General features: G+C 55.8%; 2 protein-coding genes across 6 annotated transcripts; one reads left to right on the plus strand and one right to left on the minus strand.

Annotated features, from left to right (window-relative positions):
* Positions 1–1,768: 1,768 nt before the first annotated feature.
* On the plus strand, positions 1,769–6,795 carry Pnkp (polynucleotide kinase 3'-phosphatase). 4 transcript variants are annotated; one of them, NM_001004259.1, is made up of 16 exons: positions 1,783–1,998; positions 2,551–2,597; positions 2,824–3,120; positions 4,152–4,231; positions 4,317–4,374; positions 4,640–4,747; positions 4,902–4,973; positions 5,359–5,407; positions 5,484–5,554; positions 5,644–5,736; positions 5,821–5,917; positions 6,003–6,064; positions 6,156–6,265; positions 6,338–6,425; positions 6,500–6,561; positions 6,640–6,795. In NM_001004259.1, exons 1-16 carry the CDS (start codon positions 1,848–1,850, stop codon positions 6,761–6,763), a joined length of 1,569 nt encoding a protein of 522 aa, NP_001004259.1. In that variant the 5' UTR covers positions 1,783–1,847; the 3' UTR covers positions 6,764–6,795. The 4 variants fall into 4 exon arrangements, with proteins under 4 accessions (XP_087411878.1, XP_087411872.1, XP_087411887.1 ...); XM_087555752.1 differs by lacking the exon at positions 4,152–4,231 and having other exon boundaries at positions 1,769–1,998; XM_087555746.1 differs by lacking the exon at positions 2,551–2,597 and having other exon boundaries at positions 1,769–1,998.
* Positions 6,796–7,222: 427 nt separating this feature from the next.
* Positions 7,223–13,801, minus strand: Ptov1 (PTOV1, extended AT-hook containing adaptor protein). 2 transcript variants are annotated; one of them, XM_087654808.1, is made up of 13 exons: positions 13,493–13,801; positions 11,509–11,646; positions 11,329–11,411; positions 11,196–11,253; positions 10,949–11,056; positions 9,634–9,789; positions 9,033–9,122; positions 8,883–8,956; positions 8,737–8,794; positions 8,508–8,612; positions 7,687–7,884; positions 7,535–7,600; positions 7,223–7,351 (listed from the first exon to the last, which is right to left on the minus strand). In XM_087654808.1, the coding sequence occupies exons 1-12, from the start codon at positions 13,661–13,663 to the stop codon at positions 7,589–7,591; spliced, it is 1,251 nt and encodes a 416-aa protein (XP_087510934.1). In that variant the 5' UTR covers positions 13,664–13,801; the 3' UTR covers positions 7,223–7,351; positions 7,535–7,588. The 2 variants fall into 2 exon arrangements, with proteins under 2 accessions (XP_087510934.1, NP_001008305.1); NM_001008304.1 differs by having other exon boundaries at positions 7,225–7,600; positions 13,493–13,771.
* Between the last annotated feature and the right edge of the window lie 272 nt (positions 13,802–14,073).

Genomic DNA, 14,073 nt, shown 5'->3' on the forward strand with positions numbered 1-14,073 from the left:
AGTAATATAGATCGCCTCCCTTTTGTTATTTTGCCTTTTGGGCTGTCTCTTCGGTCTTAGTGCTGGAATTTCCCCTCTGCCCCGTCATACCCAGCTTTAGCGTATTTGTGCCAGGTATAGGGGCGATTTCCTCCACTTTATTGCTGTGACTGGCATCATAGTGGTGCCATGCACTTCGAATACTAAGGACAAATGCTGGTTTCTTTGCGCTGCTGCAGAGGAATGGCGATGAAAGCACACATTTGCCATTCCATCAGCAGGGAGGTGGGTGTAGGAGGCACAGGAGCTAATGTCAATTAATCTAGACTCCTTTCTTTCGGGTTTTAGAGACTTGTTCAAGATAGGGTTTCTTTGTGTAGCTTTGTAGTCCAAGCTGTCACCAAACTCACAGATCGGCCTGCCTCTGCCTCTGCTTCCCCAGTGTTAGAATTAAAGGCATGTGCCGCCAACCACCTGGCTGGAGCATTCTATTTTTTTTTTTTTCTTTTTTTCGGAACTGGGGACCGAACCCAGGGCCTTGCACTTGCTAGGCAAGCGCTCTACCGTTGAACTAAATCCCCAACCCTTGGAGCATTCTATTTTAATACCAGTATTTGCGAGGCAGGCAGGTCTCTGTAAGTTTGAGCCCAGCTAGGGTGTTATGGTGGATTAATGTACAAGCCAAAAAACTTGTCTGAGCTAGAAAGATAACTGTAGCTGGGCTTGTTGACAGATTTCGCTCCTAGGAGGAGGAAGCAAGGTCATGGGACCCTGACCTTAGTGCCCAGCCTTACTGGCAAGCAACTAGATGCAATTCTGCCCTAATTGCCTGTAGTCTGGGGAGGGGCTAGAGGATACTGGTGAGGAAGAAGTGTAGCTCTGTCTGTGCAGTATGAAAAAGGGCTTCATTTCTGCTAGGTAATGACGGCCCAGTGTAGTTTTTTGTGGGCAGCAACACGACCACCACCACCTATGCTCTGTAAGCCCCAATATATTCGGGTTTCCCAGAATGATCTGTGGTGGAATCATTTCGGGTTATCCTTCAGACTTTTGGAGAAGGGTAGACATTTTTTAGGTCCTCCCTGGAATGTAACTCATTTATCTATCTATTCATTTATCTATTTATTTATCTACCTATTTATTTTTGCGGCAATATATTCGGGTTTCCCAGAATGATCTGTGGTGGAATCATTTCGGGTTATCCTTCAGACTTTTGGAGAAGGGTAGACATTTTTTAGGTCCTCCCTGGAATGTAACTCATTTATCTATCTATTCATTTATCTATTTATTTATCTACCTATTTATTTTTGCGGTGAGGTCAGAATCTCACTATGTAGACCAGACTGGACTCGAACACAACAGAAATCTGCCTGTCTCTGCCTCCCGAGTACTACTATTAATATTAAACTCAAGTGCCACCATGTCCAGGAAGGAATTTTAACACGGCTATATCTTGAGACCCTGTCTCACTAAAACAAACAAACATACAAGGGAGAAAAAACCAAAACCGAGTAACTCTAGCGTAGGGATTAAGCGCCTATGGATCCGAGTTACCCCTATCCGCACAACCTCACAGCGCCGCAAGCGAGTCGGGACTGCGCATGCGCTGTGGGAGGAGCCAAATTTTCGGAGTCTTTCCCACAGCGTGGATGAGCTTTAGAATGAATTCAGAAGATACTCTTAACTATGCAATGCTCATACGCATTGCAACCATTGTGGTAGCCTAGGAAACGTCGAACCCGCCCATAGGCAAAGGGCGGGATTTCCGGTGTGACTCTATTGGGAAATCAGGACTTCCGGTGGCGGGTCGGTTGCTGGCTGCGGAGCGAGCTCCACAGTGAGTCCGTTCCCCTTCACAGCATCCAAGGATGTCAGAGCTTGGATCCAGGGGCCGCCTGTGGCTCCAGAGCCCCACCGGTGGGCCACCCCCTATATTCCTGCCGTCGGATGGCCAAGCCCTGGTTCTCGGTCGGGGACCCCTTACCCAAGTGATGGACCGGAAGTGCTCCCGAAACCAAGGTGGGCACGGGAGTGGAACTGAGGCAGTGAGTGGGATTGGAAGCTGGGGAACTTATGCCTAACCAGGAGCAATACGAGGCATAACGGGAGGGACAAAGCAGATCTGGGATTGTCACCGGGAGGGAAGAGGATACAAGAGAGAGAAGGTCGCTGAGCAGGATACATCAGGCCGTGATGCATCGGGCCATGTCCAAGACCTCGGTCTACCCAATGTATCTCATGGAACAAGCCAACCCTACAGATTAAAAAAAGAAAAATCTGTTCTGGGCAAGTCCGAGTCTCTGGCAATCCTAGGGACTCCGAAGAACATGGTCTTATTGAATAAACTGCCTCGGGCCGGGGGTGACACACACCTGTCATCCAGACAGTTGGGTGGTAGAGGCTTGAGAATCAGTTCAAGCCCAGCCGCTAGTATGTAGCGAGTTTAAGGCTATCCTGGGCAACCTGTGTTGGGGGATAGAGGAAGGAAAGTGCCTCTTTCCAAATAGTAGACTGTAGTTGGCCAAGCCCCCGTACGTGTTGTAAACCTTGACTCCACCCCCTTACCCTCAGTGGAGCTGATTGCAGACCCTGAAACCCGGACAGTGGCAGTGAAACAGGTACCAGCGTCTCAGCAGCGGGTAGCGAGGACTTGGGAGAGGGGCCGGGTAGATCACAACTTTCCCCTTTTCCACCGTGCCAGACTAGAGCCAAAGTTCTGACTGGCCACACGAAGTGACTAGGTGGGAAGATTAAAGATCTGATTGGGAGATAAGGTGTTGGACTTGGGGAGGCAGGTGTTCCATGAGGGGGTGGTGCCAACCCTAGCTCCTCCTCTGTCCGCAGCTGGGTGTTAACCCATCAACTGTTGGGGTCCAGGAGTTGAAGCCAGGGGTGTCTGGCTCTCTAAGCGTGGGGGATGTCCTTTATCTGGTTAATGGCCTATATCCCCTGACCCTGCGCTGGGAAGAGATCAGCACACCAGGATCCCCGCCAGACACTCCACCAGGCAATCCTGTGGATCCAGAGGAGGGAAAGGATACTGAGCCTCAGAAAAAGCGAATGCGGAAATCCTCCCCTGGCTGGGAGAGCTTTAAGCAGTTACTGGTGTTCACAGCGTCTGGAGTGAAGCCCCGGGGCAAGGTGAGGCCACCACCACAGTCTAGCCATTTAATTCAAAGTTTCCTGTGCAACTAACTCTGTGCTAGTCTATCAAAGTCTCTGAGCCTCAACTGTTTTGTGCAGATGGCTAGGATGCTAGTGGTGGCTGCCACCACTGAGGTACAGGGTACAGATCAGGCCCTGTAATCAGTGATGACCTTTCTTGGATGTTTTTAATGGGTCGCTCTGAAATTAGGACACAGAAAATGTGTGGTCTAGTTCCCTGTGGGCACTCGACCAACAGTGAAGTTCTCTTTTTTAAAAATTATATGAGGGGTTGGGGAATTTAGCTCAGTGGTAGAGCGCTTGCCTAGCAAACGCAAGGCCCTGGGTTCGGTCCCCGGCTCCGAAAAAAAGAAAAAGAAAAAAAAATTATATGAGCCTGCATGATTTTGGGTGTACTGTATGTATGCAGGTGGCTGCAGAGGCCAGGGAGTGTTGTGTGCCCTGGAGCTGTAGTTACAGGCAGTTATGAGCCATCTGACATGTGCTCTTAACCACTGAGTCATCTCTCCAACTCTTCCAACAAAGCCCTTTGCTCTTTCTGGGCTGTTAATCCTCCAAGGAGATGCTCTAAGAGAAAGGGTTGGGGAGACACTGGTCCCTACTAAAAACTGGAAGTGGAGGACAGAGGACACGGAAGGGTGATACTGATATTAAAAGGCTGTGTCGGGGCTGGGGATTTAGCTCAGTGGTAAAGCGCTTACCTAGAAAGCAAGGCCCTGGGTTCGGTCCCCAGCTCCGGAAAAAAAAAAAAAAGAAAAAAAAAAAAAAAGGAAAAGATAAAAGGCTGTGTCACTAGGTGGTGGTGGTGCACACCTTTAATCCCAGCACCTGGGAGTCAGAGGCAGGCAGATCTCTGAGTTCAAAGCCAGTCTGGTCTGTAGAGTGAGTTCTAAGACAGCCAAGGCTACACAGAGAAACACTGTTGAAGAAGAAAAGGATGGTGTCAACAAGCCTGTAGCAAAGGTCAGCGATGACAGTATTGCTGTCCCTGTTGTTGGTGATACCAGGTGGCTGCCTTTGACCTAGATGGGACCCTCATCACCACCCGCTCTGGAAAGGTCTTCCCCACTAGCCCTAGTGACTGGAGGTGAGGTGGGACATGGGAAGAGGCTGGGATGAGAGCCCAGAGTCCTTTAGATTACAAGTCACCTGCTACTTCCCATCAACCTTAGGATTCTGTACCCAGAGATTCCAAAGAAGCTCCAGGAGCTGGCTGCTGAGGGCTACAAGGTATGCGGTTGTGTGCATGGATAGGTGTTGGAAGCCAACAGCCACAAGAGGTGGGAACCTGGGGGTTGGGGATTTAGCTCAGTGGTAGAGCGCTTGTCTAGCAAGCGCAAGGACCTGAGTTCGGTCCCCAGCTCCGAAAAAAAGAAAAAAAAAGAAAAGAGGTGGGAACCTGTGTTCATGTGTACATGGACACATGCATGTATGTGTGTAGGGTTCAGACTGAGCTGTGTTGGTAGCGCTCGAGTCTGTCCCTGTCTGTTCCCAGCTGGTAATTCTCACCAACCAAATGGGCATCGGGAGAGGCAAGCTGCCAGCAGAGGTGTTCAAGGCCAAGGTGGAAGCTGTATTGGAGAAACTAGGGGTCCCATTTCAGGTATGTCCAGAAGGGACACTTAGGGACTATTTGGGACAGGGGCCCAGAGAGAATGTGCCAATGTATGGTATGGAGGCCCTTGGGTGGGATCATACTGACAGGAACTATCCTCAGAGATTCCACTAAGGACACTGTGGCCTGGCCACCTCCACAGGTGCTGGTGGCAACGCATGCAGGTCTAAACCGAAAGCCAGTGAGTGGCATGTGGGACCATCTGCAGGAGAAGGTGAGCGCCCTCCCCTCACTGCATGGCCACTGGAAATGCCTAGAGGTGCTGGGGGCATGGGGTAACTAGGGCCAGCCTCTGAGAGGTCTGAGGCAGTGTTAGGTAAACAGAGATGCTCAGGGCTAACAGGGCGAGCCTGGTAGGTAGCGGGGACATGGGAAACGAGCTGAGAAGGAAGTGGCCCATAGTTAAGAGCATACAGATCCAGGAAGGCCTGAATTAGGTAGGGCCACGAGTTGGAAGAGTCTAGGCAGCTACAGGATGTGTGCCTTCTGGAGGCCACTGGGGACCAGGCAAGACGCTGAGCAGCAATGCCCTTGTGTGTGGTCCAGCCAGCCTTTCTGCTGTCCCATATGGTGGGACTTCTCACTGCCTCTCTTTGCAGGGCAACGAGGGCATCCCCATCTCCATCGGGGACAGTGTCTTCGTGGGAGGTAAGAGGCACAGGCTTCTGGGAGTTTAGGAATCTCTCAGAGCTCAGTGTTGGACAGGGTTGCCCTCCCCTTACAGATGCAGCAGGGCGCCCAGCCAACTGGGCCCCAGGGAAGAAGAAAAAGGATTTCTCCTGTGCAGACCGCCTGGTAAGCCTGGTGTCTGTCCCCTGCCCTGCCCACATGACACCCACCCTCACTGCACCTCTGAACCCACCTGCCCTCTGTTTTCTCCCCAGTTCGCCCTCAATGTTGGCCTACCCTTTGCCACTCCTGAAGAGTTCTTCCTCAAATGGCCAGCAGCCCGCTTTGAGCTTCCAGCTTTTGACCCGGTGAGGCCCAAAAGGGAAGAGGGTGAGAGGCCCTTTTTGGTTCCCTGGGCTCACACCCCCCCCCCTTTTTTTTTCTCCTGCCAGAGGACCATCTCCAGTGCTGGACCCCTCTACCTCCCAGAGTCCAGTTTCCTCCTGAGCCCCAACCCAGAGGTGGTGGTCGCAGTAGGATTCCCTGGGGGTGAGATGCTGCAGCCTGACCTCTGGCTCCCCTGGCACTCCTTTGGGTCCTAGGCACTAGCTGATTGGCTACACTGCCCCCACAGCCGGCAAGTCCACTTTCATCCAGAAGCACCTGGTATCGGCTGGATATGTCCATGTGAACAGAGTGAGTGGGGCTGCATTTGACCCTCCCTGCCACCCTGTTCCAAGGATGGAGGCTCCCCAGACTGATTGGTTACCTGCCCTGGCTCCCACAGGACACGCTGGGCTCATGGCAGCGCTGTGTGAACTCATGCCAGGCCGCACTGAGGCAGGGGAAGCAAGTCGTGATTGATAACACCAACCCAGACATCCAAAGTCGGGCTAGGTACTGAACTCATGGTGGGCAAAGGGAACACTGAGTGTACGAGCGGGAGTGACAGCAGTTTTGCCTCCACAGGTACATCCAGTGTGCCAAAGATGCTGGTGTGCCCTGCCGCTGCTTCAGCTTCTGTGCCACAATAGAGCAGGCACGCCACAACAACAGGGTGAGCCACTCTCCAGGCCCCATCCCACCCCTCATCTAAGCCCTGCGCCCTCTGACCTTTGTGTCATTTTGCAGTTCCGTGAGATGACCGACCCTTCACATGCGCCGGTATCAGACATGGTCATGTTTAGCTACAGGTTTGGGGGTTCCGGGGTCCTGGCGGGGGTGGGGAGATGGGGTACAGAGCCTCACCCCCCCCCACCCCCATCCTACAGGAAGCAGTTTGAGCCGCCCACACTGGCTGAAGGCTTCCTGGAGATCCTTCAGGTCCCATTCCGGTTACAGGAGCATCTGGACCCTGCGCTGCAGCGACTATACTGCCAGTTTTCCGAGGGCTGAGTCCTCAATAAACACTGCTGCTACTCTGCTCAGCCATCTTGCTGGGGTTATGGAAGGCAAACCAGGTGTCATGGCGTTCCACATTGAGCTCAGGCTTAAACGTGGGCTCTTGTGCACCCAGCATACCTGGCCCGGGAACTTGAGCGGCCACAGGCATTTTGTGGTGGGGGAACCATGACCTAACTGACCAGTCGGCAATAAGTATCAACCAGGTGTAGAACTGGGCCTGAGCCTGGGGTCTCGGGATGTGAGGAGGTTTGACCAGGTACAGGAGATTGTAACAATTAAAAGAAAGGCTGTAGTGTGGGTACCTGTACCCTGAGGAGCCTGCTTTTCTGTCTACTGACATCACATCCAAACATGAAGACTTAGCAGATCTGTGCCTGGGGTGGACCCACACTAACTTCAGGAAGTACGACCATCTTGCACTGAGCACAGAACAAGCATGGAGGGATAGCATGTGGGTTAAAAGGCTTTATTAGGGAAACATACAGGGGCAAGGACCATCCTTGGGAGACCTCAGGACGCTGTCCTCCAGGTTGCTGGGCAGGTACAGTCCCCAGGAGCCCCTGCTCAGAAGCATCTGACCTGGGAGGCAGTAGGAGGGGTGGCTTCTACTAGTGAAACTGCCCCCTGCCCCCCCAGTACTTAAGCTGTGGCCCTGGCACCCATTCCTTGCCAGGGATATTGGTAACAGGAGGCAGTGACTCATGCAGCAGGTCTAAGGCCAGGGTCACCCTGCTGCTTCCCACAAACACAAGTGCCGCTCACCAGTCTCCACTGGGGCCTCGTCTGGGACTGTGACCTGCCCAGCCTAGGAGTCCACTAGCCACCCATCTGCAGAGGAAGAAGCCAGGGAGGTTTCAGAAATGGATACCCAGGAGCAGGGCCCAGTGAGGTGTGAATGGTAGAGCCAGCCTCACCCCTCGCTGCTGCTGCTCCTGCTCCAGGCTTCGCTGCAGGACCTGCTGCTGGTTGGCAATGACACGACGGATACCATTGACAAAGTTGCTCTGGTCATGCGGGATGAGGCCAATGAAGATCTTCTTCTCCGAGGAGTACAGGAGCATGAGCACGCGAACCTCGCACGAGGCCTTATAGGAGAAGTGCACGCAGCCCGCCTAATAGCAGGCCCCAGTCAGGACCTCAGCCATAAGCCAGCCAGCCCCTTGGGGAACAGCTGAACCCAAGACTACTGGCCTCTTAATGGCAGGTCCCAGAGGTCCAGGGCACCCCAGTTAAGGCCTCCAGGCCTGACACCACCCTGGGCAAGCCTCCTCCTCTACACTGGAGACCAGACCCTGTTTAACTGTCAATAACTGTGGCTCCCCAGGGTCCTGAGGTCCCTCACTAGTTCCAGCTCGGGGTTTAGCTACTTACAGGGAAACCGAAGCCCCAGAGCTGGTAGATGTGGATCTTGGGGGCTCCAGGCCTCCCAAGTTCCCTGGGAATTCTGGGCCAAGCTGGACCATAGGCGTTGGTTAGTGGTCCAACTGGGGCAGGACCCTCTCTAGCTGGGGGGCCTATCTGGTACACCGTCTCCAAGCCTGCTGCCTCAGTCCTCCAGTGGAGGCCAGAGTCGGCACGAGGACTGGGTGGGACTGCACATGCAGACACCTAGGGGGCCCTGGTGTATAACGGGGTGCAATCCTATCTGCATCAGTGTGGCAGAGGCAGAGGCCCCACCACAGCTTCCACAAGCAGCTGCATTAGTCTGTCTCTTTGGCTGCTGCCCTCCACTCACGAAGCCATTGTCCATGATCCGGCACAGGCTCTTCAGAGTCTCCATGTCCTTAGTGAAGTGGAACTGTACCAGGCGTGAGTTCCGGAACAGTGGCACGAGGGTGGTCTGTGGGAAGGCCAAGGGCTACTTTACGGAAGCCTAGCTTGCTGTGAAAACCAGGCTGCACTCTGCACCAGCCCACCACAGGGTCTTCGACCCACCCCCAGCCTGGCATCCCCTGAACCCTCACCAGCAACTGCTGTGGAATGAGCTGCATGAAGAGCCTCCGAGGCCACTGATCCGTTCTCCTGCCACACAGGACAGCAGGCATCAGGCGGGAAGTCCTCCCTCAGAGGCCTGCACTGCAAATGTGCCCACCCAGCACCCCACACTCACAGGATCTCTCCTTGGTTCACATAGACGTGGGATGGCAGCCACCGCTTGGACCGGCTGTTGGGCTCAGGCCTGGGCTTTGGGGCAGAGTGAGAGGGCACTTCAGGGGAGGGCAGCTTAGGGCCAGCAGCCCACTCAGCCCCCGCAGCTCACCTCTTGCCACTCCATGACTCCACTCCATGCCAAGAATTTGTTGTTGACAATCTGAACAGGTCCAGAGTGCACCCCTCCAGGGCCCACAGCCTGTGGGTTGGGAAACCACCATGCTGTTAACAATTCTAACTCACATTCCCCCATTAGCTGGCTGCAGCCATGATTTCAGAGCCCAGCAGGCAGAAAACTGGTCCCATCCTCACTGCCAACACTCTGTGCTCCCAAGGCAAGTCTTAGCCCCTGGGTGGTACAGAGGACCATAGCTACCTAAGCAAATAGCAGGCTTCTGAGGATGCCATCAACTTGACAGTCAGATGCCAGGATGCATGGTCACCCTCCAGAGACTTTGGGCCTCTTGCCAAACCTGCCACCCCACTCCTGCACTGCAGAGGACTCTACAACTAGGCCTCACCCTCTAGTTGAGCCTCTTGGAAGCCTATACAGCTATGCTTCCCCTCAAGCCCTTCTGGGTACGGCACTGACTGCCTCATCACAGCTCTCCTGCGCTCCTGACTCCGCCTTGACGTCACACTCCACACCGGTCAGATGTAGCTGCTCTACCAGTGCAGGACCAGGACCAGGCTACCCCCAGCTGGCACACCTGCTTGCGGGTGGTGATGACCTGCCGTATGGCATTGACGAAGCCACTCTGGTCGTAGGGGATGAGGCCCATGAAGATCTTCTTCTTAGACGAGTACAGGAGCATGAGCACACGCACCTCGCAAGGAGAAATGTGGGGGAAGAGCATGCAGCCCGCCTGTGGGGACAGGGCTGCAGGTCAGGCGCCTGGCCCTCCACACTCAACATCTTACCTGCCTGGGGAGGCCCGGACTCACCAAAACACAACCCAGGCTTTCCCCAGGGCAGGTGAACTACTCTTTGCCACCTAAGCACCTGATGACTTTAGAGGGCAGGGACCAGTGTGAGGCACTGGCCGTGTATGGCTGTGTCCCTCCTTCTCTACCAACCCCAGCCCTGCTGCTGGCTTAGAGTGGGTGCAGGGGGCTGGAGCAAAGGCTCAGGAGTGAGGACCGACTGCTCTTGTTTGGACCAAGGTCTGGTTCCCAGCACCCACAGGGCACTTCAGGACCTCAATGGCATTCGGTCCCATGGGATCTCTGAGGGCCTCTTCTGGTCTCTGCAACACCAGGCACACACGATACACATACACACACCATTAAAAAAAAAAAAAACACAAAACCCTTAAATGTTTAAAGAGCAGGTGGTAGGCCAGGCACCCAAGGGAAGCCACTTAGCATCCCAGTTTCACCATCTATAGGACACATGCATAGGGACAGCTATGTAGCCATGACTACGGAACACTAGCTAAGGTGCCAGTCCTTCAACAGGAAGACAGTATCTGTAGGCTGTCCCGTCCTGTGCCAGGACATAGAAGAACCCATTCCTAGCTGGCCAGCCTTTGGACTAATTCTCCAGACCCTGGGCCCAGCTCTGGGACACTACTCCAGAAGAGCTGCTGCTGGCACAAGGTTGCAGCCACGCCATGCCCCAGTCTGTGGGGCCCAGAAAAGGGACAAATCCTTGGAGGTGGCCAAGTAGGAGTAGAGCAGCCTAAGGCAGAACTGGGGTTGAGTCTGGAGTCCAATCCTCGGCATGCATGGGCTGGTGACTTCCTCTCACCCTGTACCGCCACCTGCTGCAGTCCAGTGACCTCAAACTGGGTCCACAGCAGTAGAGGTTGGCCACCAGACGACACCACCACCCCACACACTGGGCCTTGAGAAGCAAAACCTGCTGGGCTCCACGTCAGAGGCAGGAGATAGGAGCAGCATGCACCCTGGCCAACCCACAGGCTCATGCGCCTGCTGCATTATAGCACCACCCAGGAGGCACGGGAAGACTCCCATTATAGGGCAGAATGAGGTCCCACCCCACTGCCCCCCACTCCCACTCACGAAGCCATTGCCCATGATGCGGCAGAGGCCCTTGAGGGAGTCACAGTCTCTGTTGGTGAAGTGGAACTGGGCCAGCTGAGAGTTTCGGAACAGGGGGCCCAGTGTGGTCTGTGGATGACAAGCGGGGCCACTGATCAGGGTGAGGCAAGTGTGAGGAGGTTCTGGGGTAGAAGTATGGTTCTGGGGGCAGGGCTTGGGTTACACGGGTGGGGCCAGGGTCTGGGGGTCATAGCCCCACTAATCTCACCAGCAGCTGTTGTGGGATGAGCTGCATGATCAGCTTCTGGGGCCACTGGTCCGTCTCCCTGCAGTAGGGGGTGCATCAGAAGCCATTCCCGGCATCCTAGGCCGCCCCAGGCTCTGCCCACTCCCACACTCACAGGTTCTCGCCCTGGTTCACATAGGCCTGGCAGGGCAGGGTGCGCTTCAGCTTTGCGGCGGAGTCCGAGAAGGGTCTACGCTTCTGCGGGCAGGAGGTGGGGCAGGGGGCTCAGCCAAGTGCCTGGGCCACCCGTCCCCTCCACCTGCTCAGGGATCTGGGTGGGCACAGCCGGGCTCACCTCCTGCCACTCCAGCACGCCACTCCAGGCCAGCAGTTTGTTGCTGAGCCGGTGCTCATTCACTGCGAGTCCCCCAAGAGTCAGCCCAGGAGAGGAGGGCCCGATCGGCCCCAGGGCCCCAAAGACTCGAGCACCTTCCTGTAGCAGAGGGGAGAAGTCTTAGGGCATCCAAGAACAGACCATCCCACACATCCTGGAGGGGCCAGCCTCAGGTCCCGACCCCTTCCCCAGCAGTCCAGAGCTCAAAGCCTGACCTTTGGACCGATCTGTCAGAAAGCTGTGGCCAGCATCCCCAGTACTCAGAGCCACCCTAAGGCCACTGTCACCCCTAAGGGGAGCCTCACACAAAGGATGGCCTTCCCTGAGAACTCCAAGGTGGCAGAAGCCAGGAACCAAATACAAAGAGCACCCCGGAGGAAAGTGGGGGCTCTAAGGAAGCCCAGAGTCAGCCCCATACCAAAACATTTGATCTGAATGAATGCTGAGCAATGGTGCCCAGCATGGCCACATCTCTCCTCTCCCCACACCCCCAGGGTGCAAGCTGAACTCTTTTCAGCCAAAACCTTTCCAAAAAACCAGGCTCCTGGGCCAGTCCTTAAACCAGACAGACCCATGTGTGCCTTCAGGCCGGAGACCCTTCTCATAGTCACCAGCACCTCTGCTGCTCACTGCTAAGCTCATGAGGCCTTTATACTCTGCATGATGACAAACCAGAAAGTGCTCTCCCTGTGACTTAGGTAGCAAAACAGCCTAGGTCTTCAGTTAACACAGCTGAGGGCCCGTCATGATGAACATAATCCTGCAGACCCAAGTCCTCAGGACTACAGCAAATGGGCACACAGGTCTGGGTGTGCCTTGAGACACTACAAGTGGCCAAATGTGTCAGCATGTACACTACCACACAGTCGGGCCTAAGTGAAAATCAGGCAAACACACCTAGGAACCTAAACAAAGTCCAAAACTATTCAAGTGTGGGATGGGGGATAACCATTAAGATGCTTACGACGTGTGTTTGCCTGCACCCCAAACACCTGTGTGCCCACAACAGCAAGGGAACACACTAAGAACAAGCACCGCTCTGAAGTTAAGTTCGTGTCTACGCATGCCTGATTTGCTGCGCACGGCATGGCAAAGCCAAGTCACATTTGTGGGAAAGGGACACATCTGAGGATCCGAGGAGCAACTACGAACACCAAAGGAAAACTTCGAGCCTGGGTTGTGCTACAGCGAGGGGTGTGTCTGCGTTCCTCAGGTGATCCAAGAAGCAGACCCACCTCAGCTCCTGAGAGCAACGTCGTCATAAGTCTGAAGCGGACAGAGCCACGACAGAGAAAAGCTTAAGGCTGGTGAAGCATGCGCAGGTGTGGCCACGAGTCAACCATCACAATGGGCAGTTTTGTTGCCCCAAGAAAGCCTCAATGTTTCTAGAAAGTGCGCGCACGTTTATTGAGTGGACAAAAAGGTGACGGCCCCACGAATCTACTGCGCTGAATGTTTACCTTAAGTTTTACCTTAAGGCTTAAGGTCTGGGCTCGCTGCGGGGCGGGCAGGTATGCAAATAGAGGGACTGTCCACAGTTGCCATCTGGCCCGGGGGACAACGCCCCCGCGAGCAACAGCTGGACGCGCGTGTATGCGCCGGGCTCTTCCGCCGGCCGCCTCGCGAATTTCCAGACCCGGAGGCCAAGGACCAACTTTGCAATTGGAAAAACAAGCGTGCACCCCAGGCGCCCCCCGCGCGCGTGTGCAGCGGGCCGCGCAGTCAGCAGTAATTCGAACCCGCCCCGCCTCCGTACCCCGCCCCCCGCCCAGCCCGCCGCGCAACAAAGGGGAGCGCCCAGAGCCGACCAAGGACTGATCTCGGACCCCGGGGTGCGCCCTCCCGCGGGAGGCCCGTGGGCGCCGCGGACAAAGGCACCCGCCAGGGGAGGGATAGCGGGGCGGGGCGTGCGTGGAAGGCTCTGGAAACAGGCCGTGGGACTCACCATGGGAGGGGCCGAACGGGCCCGGATCCGCGGCGGCTGCGGGCCTCGAGGGCCAGCAGGCCAGGAGCGTGAGCGCACGGCGCGGACGACCAGGGGCCGCGGTGGCCGGCCACGACCTCCGAGGGGGCCCCCGGCGCCGGAGCGGTGCGGGGCACGGCGCGGGCGGACCATGGCGAGCAGGAGGCCGTGGGCCTCACGGGGAGCTGCGGGTCCGCCGACCGACAGGCGCGGGCGCGCGGCTTCGGGGAGAAGCGGAGCGGGACCGCGGCGGGGGACGCGCCGCTGAGGGGTCGCCGCGGCCGAACCACTGCAGGGAACAGGGGAGCCCGGCGCCAACCAACGCGAAGCAGGGGGGGATGCGGGGGGGGCTGGCGCCTACCAACGTGGAAGAAGAGGGAGAGCCGGGACCAACGCCGGGGAGAGGAGGAGCCGGCGCTAACCAACAGACTATGGAGCTGGGGAGCCAGCGCTGACAAACCGGGATCGAGGACTGTAGGGGGTGTGGCTGGAGCGAACCAAGAAGGTCGGAGAGGGAGGATTTTAGAGTTGGAAATGACAAGAAACTGTTTTTCAGAGTTCGG

The sequence above is a fragment of the Rattus norvegicus genome, chromosome 1 (assembly GCF_021556685.1).
Source record: "Rattus norvegicus strain SHRSP/BbbUtx chromosome 1, alternate assembly SHRSP_T2T, whole genome shotgun sequence".
In the NCBI taxonomy this organism is placed as follows: Eukaryota; Metazoa; Chordata; class Mammalia; order Rodentia; family Muridae; genus Rattus; species Rattus norvegicus.

Coding starts and splice junctions, on each gene's coding strand:
- Pnkp (NM_001004259.1), top strand. CDS start 1,848: ATGTCAGAGCTTGGATCCAGGGGCCGCCTGTGGCTCCAGAGCCCCACC. Junction 3,121..4,151: donor GAGTGAAGCCCCGGGGCAAG/GTGAGGCCACCA, acceptor TGGTGATACCAG/GTGGCTGCCTTTGACCTAGA. Junction 6,426..6,499: donor AGGCACGCCACAACAACAGG/GTGAGCCACTCT, acceptor GTCATTTTGCAG/TTCCGTGAGATGACCGACCC.
- Ptov1 (XM_087654808.1), bottom strand. CDS start 13,663: ATGGTCCGCCCGCGCCGTGCCCCGCACCGCTCCGGCGCCGGGGGCCCC. Junction 11,412..11,508: donor GCGTGCTGGAGTGGCAGGAG/GTGAGCCCGGCT, acceptor TCCTGCCCGCAG/AAGCGTAGACCCTTCTCGGA. Junction 11,254..11,328: donor GTGAACCAGGGCGAGAACCT/GTGAGTGTGGGA, acceptor CCCCTACTGCAG/GGAGACGGACCAGTGGCCCC.